General features: G+C 42.2%; 2 protein-coding genes across 2 annotated transcripts; both read right to left on the bottom strand.

Moving 5' to 3' along the window:
• Positions 1-10,549: 10,549 nt before the first annotated feature.
• Positions 10,550-13,375, bottom strand: txnl4a (thioredoxin-like 4A). Its single transcript, XM_079288594.1, has 4 exons — positions 13,261-13,375; positions 12,820-13,000; positions 11,186-11,289; positions 10,550-11,017 (listed from the first exon to the last, which is right to left on the bottom strand). The coding sequence occupies exons 2-4, from the start codon at positions 12,970-12,972 to the stop codon at positions 10,846-10,848; spliced, it is 429 nt and encodes a 142-aa protein (XP_079144720.1). The 5' UTR covers positions 12,973-13,000; positions 13,261-13,375; the 3' UTR covers positions 10,550-10,845.
• Positions 13,376-14,434: 1,059 nt separating this feature from the next.
• LOC306791748 (E3 ubiquitin-protein ligase znrf2-like) lies at positions 14,435-20,035 on the bottom strand. Its single transcript, XM_079288618.1, has 4 exons — positions 19,280-20,035; positions 17,790-17,885; positions 16,568-16,673; positions 14,435-15,333 (listed from the first exon to the last, which is right to left on the bottom strand). The coding sequence occupies exons 1-4, from the start codon at positions 19,605-19,607 to the stop codon at positions 15,276-15,278; spliced, it is 588 nt and encodes a 195-aa protein (XP_079144744.1). The 5' UTR covers positions 19,608-20,035; the 3' UTR covers positions 14,435-15,275.
• Positions 20,036-21,563: the final 1,528 nt, after the last annotated feature.

Below are 21,563 nucleotides of genomic sequence, written 5' to 3'. Positions count from 1 at the left end.
GCAGCTTGTAACCACGTGCAAACGTTAAACACCCATCTGTTGAGTGAACAGATCTCCTGAGGCGTCTGCGGGGCGTTTTTGACTGTGTGACCCCACTGTCTTGTTTTACCAACACCAACAATGATGCCATTTCTAATTTCAGCATTTCGACTCAAACAGAGACTAAGTTCATTTATTTATAATCAGTGCATCCGAATCTGGAAGGCTTTCAAGCAATCAAATACTCCAGTGTCACAGTTTGTAGCAAGCTCGGCCACCCCCCAATGACTCAGAAACGCACGGGACCAGATGTTCTCTTTGAAACAACAAAGAGGGCCGGGAGCTGTGCCTGTTGTCTGTGAATAAACATCGTCTTTGATGTGAGGCCTTGTGTTGGTTCCCTCTGACCAACTGAACTCATTCTAACAGATAAACTGTTCACATCTCACCACACCGTGAAATTCAGTTCTGTACGCTGTTAAGGGTAGACTCACACCAGTGTCTTTGTCTGTGTGTGTGTGTGTGTGTGTGTTTGTGTGTGTGTGTGTGTGTGTGTGTGTGTGTGCCAGATTGAAAAGCAGATACCGCAGACCCCGGCAGAGACACATGATCATCACCTGCTCTGAAAGACAGCAGATCTGCAGTGAAGGAGACCAAAATGAATAAATAGCTGGTATCCAAGGATACTGAGGGAGGATGGTGAGTAAGTCAATTTGCATAAGCTTCTGGGGAAAGTTCGCCTCCAGAGAAACCTACTGTATCGTGTACACAGTCCCTTAAACAGGCCATAAATATGAATTAATGATTGCTGAGCCGCTCATTAACTTGATTAGTTGCACAGAGGTCTCTGTTTCATGATCTTTATCTGATAACAATCACACTCTGAGTTCTCCTTTAACATCATATTAGCTGTTAGATTGTCCGTATTGATTATCAGGTGAAAAAGAGGACAAGCTGTCTCTTCAGGACCCAGTCTGCAATATGTGAAAGTGCAAGACAGTCTTTTATTTTTTTGCTGAAATGTTAATACCTGAGCAGTATTGCCAACCAGCACCTTGGATTATTTGTACAATGGATTATTCTTTTTTGGGTCAGTTGTCCCATCCCGCTTGCCGTTGCATGAACGGCAGAGGCGGCCTGTGGTGTGTCAGCCTGTCCCCAGATGAGTTCAGTCTCTCTGAAGGCTGGCTTTATCAATGATAAGGAGAAGTAAAGTGCACCAGTAGCATTAAGGTGAGACACAGTGAAAGCACCCAGGGGTGAGAAAATCAAAGCTGAGGAGACTTATTGCAGATTTCATCCATCGTCATATTTGAACTATTTTAAACGTCATGTTTTAGCGCCATTGGAAATGAATAACTTCAACACAAAAATCTGCGTTTTGTTGCTTCTTATGTTTGATTTTCATTTGTTAGAGGAAGAAGAGGTGATTTCCTCTCTAAATATGAAAATAGTCTCACTTTAACTTCCTCTTGGCCGAAGACACAAATGTAAAAACCAGCAGTCACAATCCATCCCGGTGATCTTTGACCTCCACAGTCAAGGTGCGTCACCTAAAAGGCCTATTTACGTGACCCTGTGCTGCGAGTGTGTCGGGTCTTACGAGTGATCGTCTGTCTGCATCAACAGATTACAAAAATCCATTTGCTTTCAACAGCTGAACAGGATGCGAGGCCGATCAAAACGACGGTTTTTAAACTGGTGCACGAGGCCGAATTGAGTGACTACACATGAAACATAACGTTACACTCCACCGTGTTGCGTTCATCGATGCTTCTCTTCTTCCTGTCGGCGTCTTCCGGTCTGATTGGGTTACGTTTCTCCAAAAGTCGATTCGGTTTCAACTTTTTGCCGTAGGCCGCTTTGCTTTTTTCCAGCATCCCCTTCGATCCCCACCGCTGCAGTCTTAACGCACTGCTCACATTAAAGTAAGAGGAGGATTGGCGTTTTTCGCAGCAATGCCTAATTTGGTGTGAATGTAGCCTTAGCCTACTGGCTCGAGGCTACATTTTTCGCTTCTGACATAATACATCAACCAAACTGCTGGCAGGCGGGTTGCATTGTGGGTAATGTAGATGCTCGGTTTTGGAGTAAAAAAGACAAATCTCTGATTCTGTTGCCTTTTTTTTCCAAACTGTCCATTGTGAGTTTGACAATGTTGAAGCGCAATGCTGAATCTGTGCAGCACTCTTTTAAAGATAATCATTGTAAAATCATCTTAAATCAATCATTATTTTTGCATGAGTCAAAGGGCGTCTTATTGGTCTCATCAAAGGGCGGAACAGCTGAAGCCTGGACCCGTCACGTTGCATCGCAGACGTCCGTACTGAAGCCCACACTCTCCCTCCATGACTCTCACCAGCTAAATGTTCGCCCTCCATATCGATGAGTGCGCGGGCAGCTGGTGAGCTGGCATCATGCAGACACACCACACGCGGCGTCAGAGTTGAGAAAATGAGAGCTTTGTAAATGTATATCATCAGTGTGGGCCGACTTTTGCTTTTTGACATGGAAGTTAAATGTTGCCGGGAAGTGCTCTGTCACTTAGTAACAGTGGCTCAACCTGACATTCACTCACAGATACGTTCACTTGCCTCTCCTCGCCGGCCTCTCTCCAATCTGCAGCCTCTCCTCCCCTATGCCTATTTCCGTCGTCTTATTTAGAGTCATTGATAGAAGTGTTGACGCTCCACACCTCCACCCCCCAGTCCACTCTCCTCCATCCTCGTCCTATCTCACCCTGCCGTTACAGATCGCTGTGGTGTCCCTGCCCCGGCAACACCCCCGCTGAGCTCACGCGGTTAGTACAGTCTGCCTGTGCTCTCTCCTTATAAGGGCAAAATGCATTGACAGAGGCAGAAAAAGGGGGCCATACCAGCGCAGGCAGACAGGTAGGGGGACGGTGGCTCGAGCAGCAGGAGGAGAGAAGAGATGATGTAGAGGCAGAGGAGCAGAGATTAGTTTACTGTGAAGAGGGAGGAGGAGGGATGAAGATGGCCAGGGAGAGAGGGCGATGGGGATCGTGTGATTTCAACGGAGGAGTTCAGAAGCATATTTTGTTGCATCGATTTTCAAGTTCTAGTTTTGCTCCCTGAATTTCATGTCATTGAAGCGTGAAAAACCTACAAAGAAACGGACGGACTATCTTTTGAAACCGAGGTTAATTGTATCAGAAATGGTTGATTTATCTCCTGTATATTTCTAAATGTTATTTTTGGAAAGACAAAAACAGCAAAACAGCATTTAGACCGCGATACTTCGAATCCTTCCTCCAAAACCCATCATGATCGTATATCCAACGTAATGATAATGTCTCCAAAGCTGATCAATGCACCGAGCACTTACAGAAGCATGGCTAATGCAGACCACACATCTTAGCACTTGTTACATTAACCGTTCATAAAATGAACTACATGAATGCATAAACAGCATGCAGCCATCATGTTCACTAATGCTAATATTGTTGCATGAAACTCTCAAGGCGTTGGCTCCAGAACCTGCATTCTAAAATGTTGGTCTTTTCCTTATTGCTGGTGGATGATATGTGTCATCCCCAAAGGTCATGTCAGCAAGCCACAGCAGCTGACACAGAAACATGTATTAGCTTGTTGGCTGGAAGCAGTGCTCAGAAGCTCCATCTCCACTACACTCAGTAGCATCAGTGTTGACAACAATGACTGTTGTCATCGTCATTGAATCACCGACATCCTGTTCGTCCTCGTCACGATCATCACAGTGATCATATGTCCTGTAATCATATTCTATATCTGTACAAATATATATTCCATCGGGTGATCACATGTCACTTTACAGTCTATTCGGGTTAAGCGCCGCTTCACTCACCATCAATAAAGTATTGATCAGTTACACAAAATGCAATTAAACAAAAAGCTTTGCATCCATTAAATGTTGTCATGTGCAGTTTCTAGTAAAAGGCCAATTCTGACCTCAGATATCGAAGGGCTGCGCCGGCAGTTTAGTTTTTTTACATACATGAAGTTGGTGGACAAAGACAAATAAAATGGTGAAAATCAATGTAATCCTAATGATGGGTCCTACTCTTCCCATAATGCAACTTGATAGTGTCTTTTCATTTGTAAATGTCTACATCTTTCAAACTCTGCATCCCCAGTTTGACGTCAAAGCTCCTCCGCAGCCACAGAAGACATTATACAATCGTTTTCACAGAGGTACTCCCAATGACGAGTCAACTGCTAATCGAGCGTAAAATCAGTGGATTAACCCTTTAATCTCACTTTAATAAATGAAAAGAGGCAACAAAAGGAGTTGGTTTAAACTGATAAATGTGTGTGTGTGTGTGTGTGTGTGTGTGTGTGTGTGTGTGTGTGTGTGTGTGTGTGTGTGTGTGTGTGTGTGTGTGTGTGTGTGTGTGCGTGTGTGCGTGTGTGCGTGCGCGTGCGTGTGCGTGTTGGCTCAGCTGGAGCATTTCTCAGCGTCACACCTCCTGTGTAGCAGGAGGCCTGGTCTGACTGTGAGGACTTGGCAGGTGCTAATTGGGCCTGAAGCTTCTGAATGGCAGCGCCTGCCATGAATGGAGGTGAACACGTAGAACAAGGGGCCTCGTGTGACCCGTGTGTGTTTGTTCAGCGTGTGTACGGTACATCAGCGGCAGCATAAACACACCTCCTCTCTGTGCGCTGGTATCTGTCTCCGGTTAGTTAAACGGACCCCCCATTTTGTCGCCGATGGAGGGATGACACCCCTTTGCTGGAAGAGAGATGCAAATCCATTTAGTCACAGGTCCCCAAGTGGAGTAAAAAGCAGACGCAAGGAGGGGAAGAGAAGGGAATTAAACCAACGTAACACCCGGCTGCTAAGTGTGTCAGCATCTAAAGGAGGCAGGCAAGGGGTTGTTAGGTTTGTGTGTGTTTGCTTCAGCATGTTATCAGAAGGAAACATCTGCTCTTAATCTGTACCAACCTGATGGCTCTATTTGATTTACTCTGAGTAATTCCCCCCCGTGGGGGACAAAACCCAAACCCACAGTAAAGCCCACGCACCTGAGCAGATCTTATAAGAAAATAGACCAGATGGATACATCGGATCTTGATCGAGAAGGAGTTTGAAGATAAGCCTTTTGCTCACCATGTCTCCTCTCAGGATATATAACATGTCAACTATCTCCTCACATCGCTGCATCATGTTCCCTTTGCAGGAATTAGGGATTGAAAAATGTTGCGGGAGAGATGAGTCTCGATAGCTCTTTCTGGAGTGCCGGTTATGTAAAGAGATCTCAAGAGAAGATATAACCCAAGAGTGGAGTTTATGGGATGAGCAGGTTAAAGGACATGCAGGAAAGATTTCACAGATTGACAAAGTTAGAGAGTTGCTGACAGGATGACTCTATACATGCATATGAACACAAAAGGCTCTTTTAATGTGAAAGTAGCAACTGTTATCATTTTGAATAAAAACCAACAGTAAATGTACTGCTTAGCTGTGAAATGAGAGAGTTTTTGGATTTGGTGTGTCTCCTCCGTAAGCCTGCTGGTCCCTTTCCTTTACACTAAATATACCGGGCAATTAAACCAAAGTACTGGCACTGTCATTTATTTGTAGGTCTCATTTGTTCCCCTTATTTACTCCACCTCTGTACGCAGTAAGTATTTAATTGGTGCTATTTGAATTGGCAACCACGTGTAGAGATACAACAAGGGGTCCACAACTTCGTTTTAGGGATCACAAGACAAAAAGGCAACATTGACTTACCCATGGTGATGAGTCACAGGTTGACTGTGAGAAGCCATTGGCTCAAAATGAGATGTGACGCGCAGTTGGATGTGAGGCGCAGTGACCAGTTACAGTTACCGGGCAAAAGGAAAGGGTTAACACAATTGTTTGTGCGTCTGTATTAGTGCCAATAGGGGAAGCTGCAGCGGTGGGGGTGGGGTGTCCCAGAGATTGCCCTTCACCCTTCCCCCACGCTGGGCACCCACATGGAAAGTGACAGACTAGAAGAGGAGGAGGGAGGAAAGCAAGACAGAAGATGGAGGTATGCCAGCATGTCTTCCCCCTGGCACCAGATGATCCTCGCTGCCTGTCTGCTGCACCCTCTTTGTGCAGAACCATTTAAACCCTATCAGTTGAAAACAGATCCGGGATTACCACAGCTTTAGGGGGGAGTGTGCATATTACCCATATGGTCTATATGAAAAACAAAACACTTTTTCTTTCTCTCTTCACACAGACACTGACTGTACCGTACCGTTCATCCCGCCACGTCTCCATATGCGTTGAGACTGGAGTTACCCAGAAACTCTTAGTTGTCCAGACCTCTACTCCGAGGCTGAGCTGATTGACAGTAATAGGGAACAACAATGCATGATAATATGAATCATAATGGCCAATGGAGGCGGCCTTTGGCCCTGCGCTCCATATGAGGCCAATGGTACAGTAATGGTGTACAAAGGCCCTGCAGGGACGGGCCAGACAAAGACAAAAGCATACCAGACTGTAGGTTCATGTAAGTGGAAAGGACATGGGACGCCCGGAGGGGATGTCTATAGGTCCTCAACATGGCCCACACAAAGAACGATGAGGAAATTATTTTATTTTGAACTGTAGATACACTCATGCCTGCCAGTGTACACACATTAGCACAATGAGGTCACTCTGTGCGCTAGCTTTTATATCTTTATGCTTTCATTAAATAAATGCAATCAACATAAAAACAGAGTTCTTTTCTGGTTCCCAAAAATAATTACATTTTAGAGATTATGTGGTTTTTACTCTAGAGCATGTGTGGTATTTTGCTTTTGCAGCAGCTGCAGCAGTTATCGGCCTCCTCTCTCCTTCACCTCCTCTCGGCAGCCAGCTGTTCAGCCGTCCCCCGTCTTCCCCTTGTCAGGTCAGGCTATTTATTCTGGTCTTTCTTTGGTCCATACTGACTGAGAGACTCAGCATTTTTCCCCTTTTCCCTCATCTGTCACTCAACAAATTGGACCCAAGCAGTGTGTGGTGTCTGGTTGTAAGGTGGCTCAATATTAACCACTTACAGACTGATATTTCTCTCACTTCTCACCAAAAAAGTCATATTATAGTATGTCAAACAAATGTGTCATGAAAAAGTAATTCTATAATATGTCGAAGAAATTCATGAAAAGTGAAAGTATAGTATGTCAAAAAAAAGTCATTAAAAAGTCACAGTATTGTATGTCAAACATTTCATAAGTCATATTGTATTTAGAAACATTTTAAGCAGACTTTTTCCTTGTGTTCACACACTTGGATCCTGAAGAGAAATGATTAACTGGTCCCGTGATCCTCCACTTTAACCTGCAGATGGAAGATCATGGAGGTTCTTCAAGTACGCTGCTCAACCCGCCAAAAGAGTGTGTTGCTCCACCGAACAGGGTTGATCGCAACGAAGCGATCTTGAGTAAGGCTGATGTCTGGGCAGAGATCGGTCAGTGTTTTGTAACCTTGTTTTGTTTTAAGTTCGTACTTTTACTCTGTATTGAGTGTTACGGACCACGAGCCCCGTTCAGTGCTGTGAAACACAATTGTTGTGCTGCTGTTCCACACTGCTGAACTTTGTCTAAATCTGCCAACACGAGTAAAGTCGGTAGACTGTGTTTTACCAGTTAAAGGATCAATGCCAAAGTTGCTCATCCTGATTTTGCAAGTCAGGATGAGTGTGATACATTTACAGTTGCTGTGGTGAGGATCCACTTTGCTTTGAGTGTTTCTTTCTTTTCAAACTAACCCACTCATGATAAAACACACACACGATTGCGTCATGCTTTTAGGAATTCAGAATTTTTTTTAATCAATTATTTGTTGGTGCTTTGAGCACTATAAGCTTGATGCCATATAGTCCCATTATATTCGAGAGAAGGCAGACATCTCTACAGCAGATATCTCAAAAACTCACATCAAAACAATGATTATTGATAGATACTACAGGTAAGAGTAGAAATATGTCTTTTAGATTTTGTGGTTAACTATCTCTTTGTGGTATGTGTACATGGTCCCTGAAGAAGGAATTCCCTAAAGCAGGGTTAGGGTTAGGGTTAGGGCTAGGGTTAGGGTTAGGGGTACTTTTTTAGTTACTTTGCAAAAAAAGTTACTTTTTTAGTTACTTTGGAAAAAAAGTTACTTTTTTAGTTACTTTGCAAAAAAAGTTACTTTTTTAGTTACTTTGCAAAAAAAGTTACTTTTTTAGTTACTTTGGAAAAAAAGTTACTTTTTTAGTTACTTTGGAAAAAAAGTTACTTTTTTAGTTACTTTGCAAAAAAAGTTACTTTTTTTGTTACTTTGGAAAAAAAGTTACTTTTTTTGTTACTTTGCAAAAAAAGTTACTTTTTTAGTTACTTTGGGAAAAAAGTTACTTTTTTAGTTACTTTGGGGAAAAAAGTTACTTTTTTAGTTACTTTTTGAAGATACTCAACTGTATCAACTGTTACAAAAGTACTCCAGGCTATGACACAAATGTGAGACCTCAGAGCCCTGAAGGTATGCTGTAGATCAGGCATGTCCAAAGTCCGGCCCGCGGGCCAATCACGGCCCGAGGTCAGATTTTATACGGCCCGCACCTTCTGTCTTAAAATGCATTATTTATGGCCCGCCAGCACAGTCAAAACGGAATGAATAAATCATACAAATTCAACATGCAATTCCTATTTTTATCCTATTTATTTGTATCCAGTCTGGCAATCCAGATCCTTTCAGCCCTTTTCCTCTGGGCGATGTTCCACCTGGGGTTACACTCAATGACAGTCGTTAAAACAGATTTCCATTCATGTAATAAAAAGTGTTTCACCAAAGGTGTCTCCATCTTTTTCCTCTTCAGTATATTGTGTTTGTGTTGCATGAAACGAATAGATATGGTGTTGCCTGTTTCACCCACATACTGTAAACCACACTTTTTACAAGAAATGAGATATATACAATTTTTTTACTTCAGACTGCCCCGGGTCATTGTCTGAAAGACCTCTTTTGTGTACCGATTCGTGAACCAGTTTTGGTGTTTAAAATACTGGCCCTGTACTCTGGATTTAGGATCCGAGAGGGGTTTAATCTTCGCTTTTACCAGGAGATCCTGTAAATTCTTATTTTTCCTGAATGCAGCAATAACACTGTAGTTTTGTAATGTTGAGGTTCCTGTAATATGTTTGTGAAAGTTCCTCCTACTTTCTCTAATCAGTTCAACCGTTGACGGGTTAGGGTTAGGGGTAGGGGTAGGGTTAGGGTTTAGGGGGGTAGGGTTAGGGTTGGGTTAGGGGGTTAGGGTTAGGGTTGGGGTTGGGGTTAGGGGGTTAGGGTTAGGGGGTTAGGGTTTAAAAAGTAACTTTTTTAGTTACTTTAGGGTTAGGGTTGGTTAGGGTTAGGGGTTAGGGTTAGGTTAGGGTTAGGGTTGGGTTAGGGGGTTAGGGTTAGGGCTAGGGTTAGGGTTGGGGTTAGGTGCAGGGTTAGGGTTGGGTTAGGGTTGGGTTTAAAAAGTTACTTTTTTAGTTACTTTGCAAAAAAAGTTACTTTTTTAGTTACTTTGCAAAAAAAGTTACTTTTTTAGTTACTTTGCAAAAAAAATTACGTTTTTAGTTACTTTGCAAAAAAAGTTACTTTTTTAGTTACTTTGCAAAAAAAGTTACTTTTTTAGTTACTTTGCAAAAAAAGTTACTTTTTTAGTTACTTGGCAAAAAAAGTTACGCCGAAAACCGAAACAATTGTGTCTCCCTAATTTGTCATGAGACTGTTGCCTTGTTTAAGGAATATAATGTAAAGAGACACTACGAGACCAAACGTGCTAATGCTACAACAAGCTATCAGAGAGCGTCTGTGCTAGAAAAGTGAAGCAACTCCAAGATAACTTGGCCACACAGCAGCGGTCCCTTTCACATGAAAACATCATCAAAGTAAGCTGCGGAGTGGCCGTGGTAATTGCTAAACATGACAAACCTTTTATGGAATGTGAGGTTATCAAAGACTGTGTTATGAAAATAGCAGAAAATATTTGCCCCGAGAAGAAGACAGTTTGCTAATGTTTGCCTGGCTCGTAACACTGAAGAGCTATCATCAGATACGAAGAGACAACTTGATTTTTTTCGTGAGCCTGTTTCATGTGTGTTGAATTTAAATGTTAGACAACTTTTCATCACCCTCACTAAGTCATATTTAAGATTGTCTTGAGGTGAGAATATTGATCGGTTCCTATGTAATTAGCTTTTAGATGGCTTGTTCTTTGTTATCTGACTTTCAAGATGTGAAAGAAAGGCAGAATAGTTGTTGAGATGTGTTCAGACATGAATGCTTACATTTGGTTACATTGCTATTTGCTGTCATTGAAAATAAAATGATAAAATAACAATGTATGTATAGGCTACTTGTATTGTTTAAAATAATGTCAGCAGGGACTGTTGGCCCTTGGGCATTTTCACATTATCAAATTTGGCCCTCTTTGAAAAAAGTTTGGACACCCCTGCCCTAAAGTAACGTCTTCAGCGACGCTCCCAAACATCTCTGGCTCCACCTGATGGACGTTTTAGGGAAATGCACTGAGTCACACTGAAGAGACGGATTGGAGAAACTGAAAGGACCTACAGCAATAGACTAATATGTAAATATCCACGTTTATTACATTAAAGTATGAGGACTTCTACTCCGTGTCTGGTTTCTTGAGCACCTGTTTCCCAGAAATGAGTTTTTGTTTGTGAAAACACAATTTGCTGTTGAAAAAGAACTGCATTACACATCAGTCTAAACAAAAAAACACAACAAATGTAACACGATCGCGGAAGAATATCGTCCTGTTTCACTGGCAAAAACAAAAGTGTTGAAAGAGATCTTCCATGGCTTTTGTCATTTGTAGTCTGTGTGTGATGTCACAACAAAAATTGAATAAAGAAATCAATATCTGTATTTTGTAGAATAATCCTTCGGAGACACCACCAGACCTCTTCCCTTTCTGGCTCCCCGGTACACCGTTTCAACAATGTCTATCATCTCCTGCTTGTCCTCCATTGTCCAGTTGATCTTGTTGTTGTTACCGGTACCCAAATCAATCATGATGTGTTTGTTCCTGCAAAAAAACAACAACATGAAGTTCTGAAGTTGAACAGTAACTCCTCAACAATGACATACAGGAGGCTTCATAAGAGACGCTCCTCGTACACCAACCGGGTTCATTTAAATCACAGGAAGCAACATTAGCGCTGATGTTTTAAGAATCTGACTTTGAGCGTCTTACCTGAAAAAGAACATGACGGTGCAGGGGTCGTACAACTCGTACATCTTGTTGAAGTCGGGCACTTCTGTGATGTCCACCAGGTAAATGACTGCAAAATTCTTCACCTGTCGGGACGTACGTAAGAAGAATATTGAGACAATTAGTAAAACATAAATGTGTCATCATGAACAATATTCAGCATGACAGGCAGAGCAACACAACAGGGAAAGGTTAGTTTCTGGATTCAACTAAACAATTCTCTTGGACGACTTGATGACAGTCCCGGCTTTGCCAGCTCACACTACCGCGCACGTCAGAATTTGTATTCCCGTGACACATGTTTATTAGCTCCTCTCTTCACAGCAACACACAAGCAAGAGGACATTTCCCCCCCCTCCCCCTCACACTGGCCTCCCTTCACTGGTTCCCTCTACGCTTTAGGATTGATTTTAAGCTGTTACTGTTTGTCTACTAATCATTAAATGGGCTCCAGCCTCTATCTCTCTCTGACCTTTGACAACCACACGTCCCAGCGAGGTCACTCAGGTCCGCTGACAAGTTGTTTCTGCTTGTCTCGATCACAGCTATAGCTGAGGGGAGATCGATGCTTTAAAGATGCAGACCCCAAACTCTGGAACGATGTTGCCTCTGCATGTTAGGCACACTGCCCATTCTTTAAACTGTATAATTCAGAATGAGAGCTGCCTCAATGCTTTTATCATTTTATTGTCCTTTTGTCTGTTCAACTGGTCTGTTTATTTGGTTGTTTTATGTTTTGATTGAACAGCACTTTAACCAACTGTCGTTGCTTTTAAATGTGCTTCATAATCACATTTGGATTAGACTGGATGTAAAAGCTGTTTATAATAATACGTAAGATATGAACTAGTGCTATACATGTTTGCCTACCTCACCTTTTAGTGCACTAGTGTGAAAAACGGGCTTCAGAAATAGTATAACTTACATCTTTAAGAAGTTACTGCCATGCCTCAGCTTTTTAACAGCCTTTATAGATTTTGGGCAGCATGTCTACAAACTGCTGACTCAGAGCAACACACCCCAACATAACAGACTGTAAAATCAGCAATAAACTGCCAGGAGCAGTGAACACCGATGAAAATAGTGATGAATCTTCACATGCATTTAGCAGACAGTATAAATCTGCACAAGAGAAAAACAATCTACAGCATTGCAGAAAAGGATCCTCGCAGGATTTTGTTTCCTGCAAAATCCATCAGCCGAGGTCAAAACCCAAAACTGCTCCTGATTGTCCCAACGGCTGAATATCACCGGCAAGCATTTCTAAGCTCTGATACCTAGGGATGCCCCCCCCCGATACCCGGTTCTAAACGGGAACCGACAAGACGGCAGTAAATACCCGGAGCATCAATACGGTCCGGAGTTAACAGTTCTGTTATCGGTACATTCTACGCCAGTAAATGTTATAACCGGACTAATCACCGGACTGCTAAACTCAAGCACACGTCCATTATTTACATTAAAAACATTATAAATCAACCAGCACTTAAATCTTAAGGATTGCCACTTTATGTTACCTCTCTTTCTGGAATAAAGAGTTCAGTTGAGATAGCAGTGGGTGGCTAATGTTATAACACACACATGGATTGTAGACTGGATCAGACACGAATACAAACCTTTTCAGCGATGCTGTAAAGGACCTCGTCCATCTTCATACACGTGGGGTCCCAGTCGTGTCCGAAGCGGATCACGAGGACTCGGTCCTCTTCAGACAGGATGGCTTGGTCCACCTGCCAGCCATTGTGGAGATGTGGTAGCATGTACGACATCTTGATTCACAAGCAGTCAGATCCCAAGCTGAAAAACACACAATGGATTTAAGCTAAATATAAAAGACAGTGAGAGTGACGATTAGCTAGTTAACATCCAGATAAATTGGGATTTCTGCTCATAGTTTGGTGGGAATGTGCAGTAAACAACAGCTAACGCTAGCTTACGGCTAGCTTACAGCTAGCTAGCGAGCTTGAAATGACGTTAGCCAAGGAAAAGTCTGAAAGGGGAAACAATGGAACTTTACACGTTAGATATGAATAAGAGAATAATAACCTAAACCGTACCTTTGATAAAAAAAAGAAAAAATAATGCGTATTTAAAACGTAGCTTGATGACTCTAACAAGACAAAACCCCGCTAACTGCTGCGGCTGCTGTGTACTTCTTCCGTAAATGTTACGTTTTTTGCGCATTACGTCATCAACCGAGCGACACCGCGTCCACGACGTGATTACGTCACGCGTATGCGTTGTTTGTTTTTGTGGTAAAAACATTTAAGTTGGGGGCCATTTCAAAAACTTAATCGATGAAAAGTCCTTCAGATGAACAGTATTGTAGTAGTGTACGATTTTAATAATGTTGAAGATTGTTTTGGACAAATAAAGATTTTTGGATTGTAAAAAAGCAAACAAAAAACCTCTAAGAGAACAATCAAAATATACTAAATATACAATACCAAGACCATATTTGTATAACTATTATAAAGACGGACTCCTTGTTTTTGACTTATTTAAGTGGAATTCTTAAGTTTCTAACACTTCTCCAATCAATACAATGGCCTAACATTTGCCAAAAAACACATATAAACGAAAGAACATTAGTGAAGTGAACTTTCTTTTACATCTCTCGAACATGTGTGGTTTCAGTCTGGATAGAAAATGCAATAAGTAAACATACATTTCCAAAGGCTATACACAGACTTTATCATTTTCCATAAGAAAAAAACACCTGTGATATAGTCAAAGAACTGCTGAGGTGTTATCTCTGCAACACAACAAATTAAGATGTGCATTCCCTCACACTGCTCACTTTGCAACAAACAGAGAACACTAAATCAATTCTATCCATGTCCATTCATGCCCACTTCTAGCGAGTCATTACTTATCTTCACTGCTGTCTACGGCTGATAGGACTTAAGTAATCAGCTGTCTTGTTTTTGGATCGTAAGAGTGGAAATTCTTTGAGCGATGATACCATTTATTTTTGCCTTTTAGGAAGTTTCACGACTGCAAACTGCAGACTCTCTGTGTTAATTATACATCCATTGTATGAATACATTTTCTTTTCTTAATCTATTTAAAAAAAAATTTACTTCCTCATTCCCCTTCTTCTTATTCCTTGTCTCCAGCCATCTTAGACGAGAAAAATGCATCTCATTGGAGGATGATGACTCATTTCCATTTCAGACAAATATATAAATGAGCCTTTACATAAACATTTGTACTAGTTTGTATGCAGTATCGAGACACAAAGACAAAACATTTATTGTTGTGCAAAACCTTACAGTACGAATAGAAAGAATAAACAAAGGTTCAAAGGTTATAGGAAAACATTCCAGTCTATGACATAGCAGCATATTATGACACTCCTTAGAGTATGAATCATTATTAGATATGTTTTATCTCTGATTCCACCACTAAAGTACACGATCACATTACTGTGGTTCTGAACGGACAAATGATTAACAAAGACTATTTCACATTAGACTATTTGGTCGAGGACACATGATTGTTTAACAAAAGAGTGATTTTGCCAATGTCACGATCAAATTAAGATCTACATCCTAACTACGATCAACACTGTAATCATCCCTTAAAGCTGAAAAAAGGCATTTCTAACTCTGAATGGCAGTTTTTTTTTTTACATTGCACAATATCAGCCTTCAGCCTTCTGATCAAGTCTGAACCGTCTCTTTCTGCTGAAAAGAGCCGTAATCCTCGCACCATGTTGGTTACACATGTCCTCTGCTATAAAACCACACCCTGTTCAGTCGAACAGTTCAGATCCCAGGTTTCGTGAACCCACTTTAGGCCAGAGGGCGGCATAAGGAACGTTCACATATTTTCTGGAGATAAAATTACTCGACCAGTGGTTCTTTGAGCATCCCACGACGTCTAGAGAAACATATCCAAAGTACATCACTATTCCATGAGGCAATATGAAAAATTCTGTTCACAACAATGTCTTACAATCCCTGAGGAGCGCTGACGCTCGGCTGGAACAGACGGTGTTGTGATGAGGTCAGGGCGCACAGTCCACCACAGTGATGTACAGCGGACTGAAACTGTACTCCTGCAGCTCCTAGTCGGCGGGATGCTCCGGACACGAGCGATTCACCTGAAACCACTCGTCTATACACCTGAAACAGGAAGAGGAAGACAACAGGGAACCTCCCTGTGATCAAAGGAGCTGGAAAAAATGAGCTGAATTACATTTAGCTCGAAAAATCACAATAGAAATCTCCATTTATTTGGTCAAATGATCTCATATTTTATAAATGATCTAATTACCCGGATGGCAATGTGTGTGTTTCATTCACAAACTGATATTAGTGATATTATATTTGTGGCCTCTTGCTGAGGGATTGATACCACACTTATATCATTCTGTTTAAGGTTTACCATGAGCGGCAGGTTAGCTTAGCTTAGCCTAAAGAATGGAAACAGGGGGAAACAGCTATAGCCTGGCTCCCTCCAAAAGGTAACACAACAGGCGGACCAGCACCTTTAAAGCTTACTAACTAACGTGTTATATCTTGTTTTACTGATTTTGTTGTGAATGAACGGAGCTGTTTCCCCTTTCTGCTGAGCTAAACTTACCAGATGTTGGTGGTAGCTTCATATTCAGCATAAAGACATGAGAGTGGTGCTGATCCTCTCTTGATACTCTCAGCAAAACAGTGAACAACCGTATTTACATTATTTATTTATATTTCACATATGAACAAGTGTTTTTTTTCTTCTTTTATAATTATAAACTTTACAATTGTCAATAAACACTTTGTTTCACTGCCTCTCCATCCACCTGTCTTCTCATTCTTGTAATTCTTACAAAATGATTAGATATATAGGTCAGTGCCTTGCACGACATTGCAAATTGGCTCTTTTGCAAGACAGAAACCTCCGGGTCTAAAAAGTGAAGAAGTTTAACTCTTTCACAGTGTGCTTTCAGTTCATGAAAGTCAATTGGATTGTCTTTGGTTGCCTAAAAATGTCTTATTCAACATTCGGTTGTACTTAGCTCCACCCTCTTGTGTCAAAATCCAAGATGGGGAGGGCTAAAATCTTAAATTCAAGACCCCAAAACCCCGGTCCACAAACCAGTGGGTTACATAACGGTGACGAGTTCTACTTTTAACATGCAGTCTATGGTTCTTGCATTGCTATTGACATTCTAGTAACATCTGTATGACTGGAACCATCTGACATTGTGAGTGAGAGACTGGTACCACTCTGATGTGTGTGTTCTAAAAATGAAGCTTAGGCTGCCTTTGGAAATCGTGACTGTTTACACTCGGTGCATTTTGTGCATTTGTCAAACTATTTCCAACCGCAATCTGTTTGTTATTGCGTGTTTGTGTGTGTGTTAGTTACCCTTTATGATAGATACAGAGGCAGGGCAGCCTGGCAATGGTGTCTCCCTGCTCCAGCTCATCTAAACAGACGGCACATTCCCCAGAGTCTCTGGACAGGATGTCCTCTGAGAAAGACAATACGGATTGAGACAAACTGAGGGAAGAGCGGCCTCGCACACCAAACCATGCATCAGATGTTCAGTTCAGTCACTGAATCCTGCACAACCATCCGTTTAACCTTTTGTACCAGAACACCCGTTATCATCTGTGCCCTGACTGGTATCAACCGGTATCCCTCTTCAGTAAATGATGCCGTCTCCAGTGGGAATAGGTTGTGTTATTTGGAATATAGTTTTGTTTTTACTATCCTCTTTGTACAATAGCTTGATGGTATATTTCAACAACAGGCATGATGACGTTTTTCGTTTGCTTCACATGTTTACCTGTAGCCGATATTAAGATATGACAGGTGTCAATACCTGAGGCGAAGCAGTAACTAGAACTCTTTGTACCTTTTTATGTGCTCATTTTAAAATGAAGGAGAGGTAAGATAGAATGCGCTTATGAAAATATTTGCACGGTGATCGTATAGGTTTTACACATACGTATGCCTCTGATGAGCGACCACACACTGAGCAGTCCGTGAGCTGCATGTGCTGTACATTTGTCAGTAATATGCATGCTGCCGCGGGTGTGTGTGCGCAGGCCTTCGTGCACGCATCAACAGTTAAAGACGAGCGATCTTTACTCTTGTTTTCATACACATGGGGACAGCTGTATGTCAACCGACAAAATGTGTTCGCCTTTTCCCGTGTGTGTGTGTGTGTTACCAGCAGGAAGCTAACACAGTCGAATACATATAGGTGGGTGTGTAGATGTGCAGCTGCACATCAGCATGCTACATTGTATAATGTAGGTGTATTTCTGTGGCTAATCAGTTCTTGAAAAAGCATGTTAGTTGTCGATCTATGAATCTTTCAATGCAAGACTTTGTATATTATTTCATGATCATCCTCATGGTCCAGTTGTAGAAACAACATGGCATACCACTGACTGAGGAAGGGAGCACAGAGGCAATGGTTGAATGTAAACAAGTGCATGTACTTGATTCGATTTCTACTCCTTTACTTGTAATGGAGAATAACAGATTAACATGGTAGCTGTGGCCAAACACCAATACCAAATCCTGTAACTTTAAGAGCATCCCGTGCCCTCTTGCACTTTCACCCCTGATGTCTTACTGTTGTAGGTGAGGCGCGTTTTGCTGAAACACATGGGCAGGTGCTTCTCTATTTCATCCGATGCCATAAACGTGGAGCAAACAGGACAGTGGAAGCCTGCGGAGGAAAACACAAAGTCAAGAACATGAGGACAGAGATGTGCCAACTTCTCCCTCATTACTTTGTATTGATATGTACACAACAGAGGGCGTGGGACACTGAGCATGAGTTTGATCTGACATAGACCTGCGTGGTGTTTCACCTCTGTGCACTTGCTAGCTCTCTGTGTGCTGTAAACAACTTTATGCACTGCATGTATGAAATGTACACAGTCATGTAGTAGTTCCCCCCTCTGTGCATCTTCTCAGCTGCATAAATATTGATAAGCCAGGCGCTGCTTGACCTGAGATAAGCTACATTCTGTCTAACATTATAACACCTCGGGCGAGAGAATAACAACAAATGCATTATATATGCACGCAGGCAGTTATTATCTCCGTGTCTGGTGTGCAGCTCATGTTTGTGTTGTGTCATGTGTTTGTAAGCGAGGATAATCCTGTGGACACAATGTCAGGCCTGCAGGGTAACGATCACATGGATCTGATGTGCAAAGGTTATTGAAGAGGTTCTTAATTAATGATTACATTTCCTCATCTGGGAATTTAGAGGAAATTAGAGGGAGGTGAAAATCCGTTTTTTTTACTGACCATGTTATGCAATATGAGGAAATTGGAGCATTTACAAGAACTCCAACAGCAATGAGGATTCAGGAAGCACTGTAAAATTCAGTATTCTAATGACATGTATGTTGGAGCGCCGTGACAGTCCGATTAGTTTAGGTCTTGTTTTGGTCTCGTCTGGAGACAACCGACCAGTTGACAAACATCTAGACTTGCACATTCAGGAAGTGTGTGTGTGTTTGTGTGTGTTCGTGTGCGTCAGGCAATGTGCAGGAAGCTCTTATCTGCTGACCTACATAATGCACTCTTCCCTCTCAGTCGAAGAGAAAAACAGGCCATGTTTTGCAAGACAGAGAAGCAAAAGAAGACAGTGAAGTACTGCAGAGCCACCTGTGGCTACAATAAAAGTGCAGAAGTGCGAAACAAAAGGCTCAGTCAGTCATCAGACTGCTATTACCATATGCCAGGTATCGTGTGTCAAATGGAAAAATACTAAGCAACTTTGACAGTGATGGGTATATAGTTTGTGATATCTTGAACATGAACTGGCATGTTGACTCTAAACTCATACTGGGTGCCATAAACACAGTAATAAGACCAGAAATGTTACAGGAACGCCAAATGAGATGAAAAAAAGTCCCCTTGGGTGAGATAAGGAAACTATACAGTGTACTAAAAACAAACAAACACACAATACATCTTAGAATAAGGAAATCAGAAGATGAAAACAGTTATTAAAGAGCAATAACATATTACTGGTATGAATGTGACGGACTTCTTTCCAGATGTTTTATGGAGTAACTGTTTTTAGTTTCTAGTAAACAATCTTACCTCCCAGCAGATGAGGGGACAGGTGGGCCGGTAGGGACCCTATTAGCAACCTGTGGCCCTCAGGCGGCAGCTCGCTCTCCTCGTCACCATCCGTGCCATCGAAGCTCTGATTGAGTACGTGTGACCCTGATCTGACGCCAGCCGGTATATTGAGACCGGAGCTGGTTGGCCCTCCACCTGTGTAACGGATCCGGGGGCCATCTGGTCCATTGGTGTACCTAAACCCCGCAATCCGTCCCCCTCCGCTGGAGTTTCCAGATGGGAGATCGGAGCTGGAATAAGCCCGAGTTCTGCCATCAAATACAGGGCTGCTCTGTTTGGCCCCCATGCTGTCTCGAGTCTTTTTGTGAGTGAGTGAGTGTGTGTGTGCGCGCTTTAAAGTATTTAGCCACGACACATGGTTACAGTGAGTTCTGAAGAACTGACACCAACAAAGGAAATAAAGCCTAACACGCGAACAACAACAAAGACAAGGTGATCCAACATCTCAAAGTTTCATGGTGCGCCTTGTGCGTAAAGTGCGCACTTTCTGAAAGCACAACATCATTTCCAAATGGTTGCTTTTTCTTTTCTTGGCAGAGCCCTTCCCCTTTTCCAACAATGGAAAAATAAAAAGATCAAATCTCTTCAGATAAAAGTAGTGCGTTTCTCCACCTCAGACGAGGACATTTGCGCAAGTGTTGACTCACAGCTGGTCTGGTTCAAGTTTGTTTTTGTGCTCAACTGTGGCCGTCTGGAAAGAAAAATAAAAGCAGGGATTGCACTCCTCTCTGTGAGGCAGCTCCGTCAAACCACCCAAAGTTCACCAGGATAACATATCATTGCCTTCAAAGTAAAAGTGGCGACCGCACCACTTAGTGTGGAAAAAAACTTGACAAACTGGAAGTTACTGTGATATAGAATTGGACTAAAGCAGCATTTATCTGTGTTTGCCATGTGTTGTTGAATCATTATATTGTTGCATTAACAAACGGTACTTAAATGATGTCATTGGTAGAGGTGAAGCTCATTTTAACTGCCTCATACACTTCTGTGGTTTAATCCATAGACTGTATATAAGGTTTAATACATTTCATATTTCATAAACTGTTCATATATTTTGTATCTTGATATGGAAAGTAACTAGTTGCAAAAGCAGTAACACAAAAAACAAGACATTTCTCTCTGATCTGTACGGAAAACTTCATTAATAGACATCTTTTGGGATTTTACTTTGAAGGCCAAGACATAGCTTCCTGTCTGCAGTTCAATTCTTGTCGAGCGCTTCAGAGTGGGCGCGTCAAGTGGAACGTGACGTCAATCCCAGCAGCACCAGCGGGCTGCTGGCAGCAGGTCACCAGTCTGAGATATGGAAAGCCCTCCATGTTTGGCGCTTTGTGTTGCAGTCACACTTCAGGCCATTTCAGAGAAAGAAGACAAACGCACGAGGAACGCTCAGTTCACACGGTTTATTGAACAATTTCACACACATCGGAGGACAAACAGAAGATACACCGCATGAGAAACATTCAAATAGGCAATAAAAAGACAAACATTTACAAGCCAAAGTAAACAGGCTGAAGAGAAACTTCTGAAACAGTCTTGCTTGTGGGTGGATCGAGTGGTTGAAGGCATGAAGCATTGCAGTGCACTGGATGTGACATAGAACAACACACTGTGAGATTAGAGATAACAGGGCAGGCGAAAGGGTGGCCGTCAATATGTTCTCTCCCCTCTGTGATTTCACTCAGGGATTTTGCGTGTGCACTCATTCAATGAAATGCGCTGGTAAATTCAAAACATCAACTTTTTTCTAGCTCTGGGAAGGTATCTCATCAGATTGTGCTGAGAAAGGAGGAAAAGCTGCGAACCACCAACAACCAGGAAGACCACGGGACAGAAGAATGAGGTGTCATGTGACAATGAGACACCCAAAACGGGAAGGGCTTAAGCTGCAGCATGGGCCTTTGTTTTGATGGTCACATGATAGTAACATTGATTAAAAACGACCTCATTTAGTGACTTTACTCTTTGAGGTGCACTGCCTCTCGAAACATCAAGAGACACACCTCAAGACATGATCCATGCTGCTGTAAAGCTGCACACTTTGATTTCCACGTGAGGTGTAAAATGCTTTTGATTGTAACCTCCACTAGACTATTTCAACCGTGTGTTTGAAACTGGATAGTTTGAGAGCTTCCCCATCTGAATCTATACGTCACAGCTACACGTCCCTCAGTTCCCTCCGTGAAGTGGAAAACGTTACGCCGCTTCTCCCTCCTTCCTTCCCTCCCTCCTTCCCTCC

The sequence above is a fragment of the Melanostigma gelatinosum genome, assembly GCF_949748355.1.
Source record: "Melanostigma gelatinosum genome assembly, chromosome: 17".
NCBI classification, from domain to species: domain Eukaryota; kingdom Metazoa; phylum Chordata; class Actinopteri; order Perciformes; family Zoarcidae; genus Melanostigma; species Melanostigma gelatinosum.
This window is presented reverse-complemented; position numbering and strand designations above follow the sequence as displayed.

Coding starts and splice junctions, on each gene's coding strand:
- LOC306791748 (XM_079288618.1), bottom strand. CDS start 19,607: ATGGGGGCCAAACAGAGCAGCCCTGTATTTGATGGCAGAACTCGGGCT. Junction 17,886..19,279: donor GTCCCCTCATCTGCTGGGAG/GTAAGATTGTTT, acceptor TTTCCTCCGCAG/GCTTCCACTGTCCTGTTTGC. Junction 16,674..17,789: donor AACGCGCCTCACCTACAACA/GTAAGACATCAG, acceptor TGTCTTTCTCAG/AGGACATCCTGTCCAGAGAC.
- txnl4a (XM_079288594.1), bottom strand. CDS start 12,972: ATGTCGTACATGCTACCACATCTCCACAATGGCTGGCAGGTGGACCAA. Junction 11,290..12,819: donor TTTACAGCATCGCTGAAAAG/GTTTGTATTCGT, acceptor ACGTCCCGACAG/GTGAAGAATTTTGCAGTCAT. Junction 11,018..11,185: donor ACCGTCATGTTCTTTTTCAG/GTAAGACGCTCA, acceptor GTTTTTTTGCAG/GAACAAACACATCATGATTG.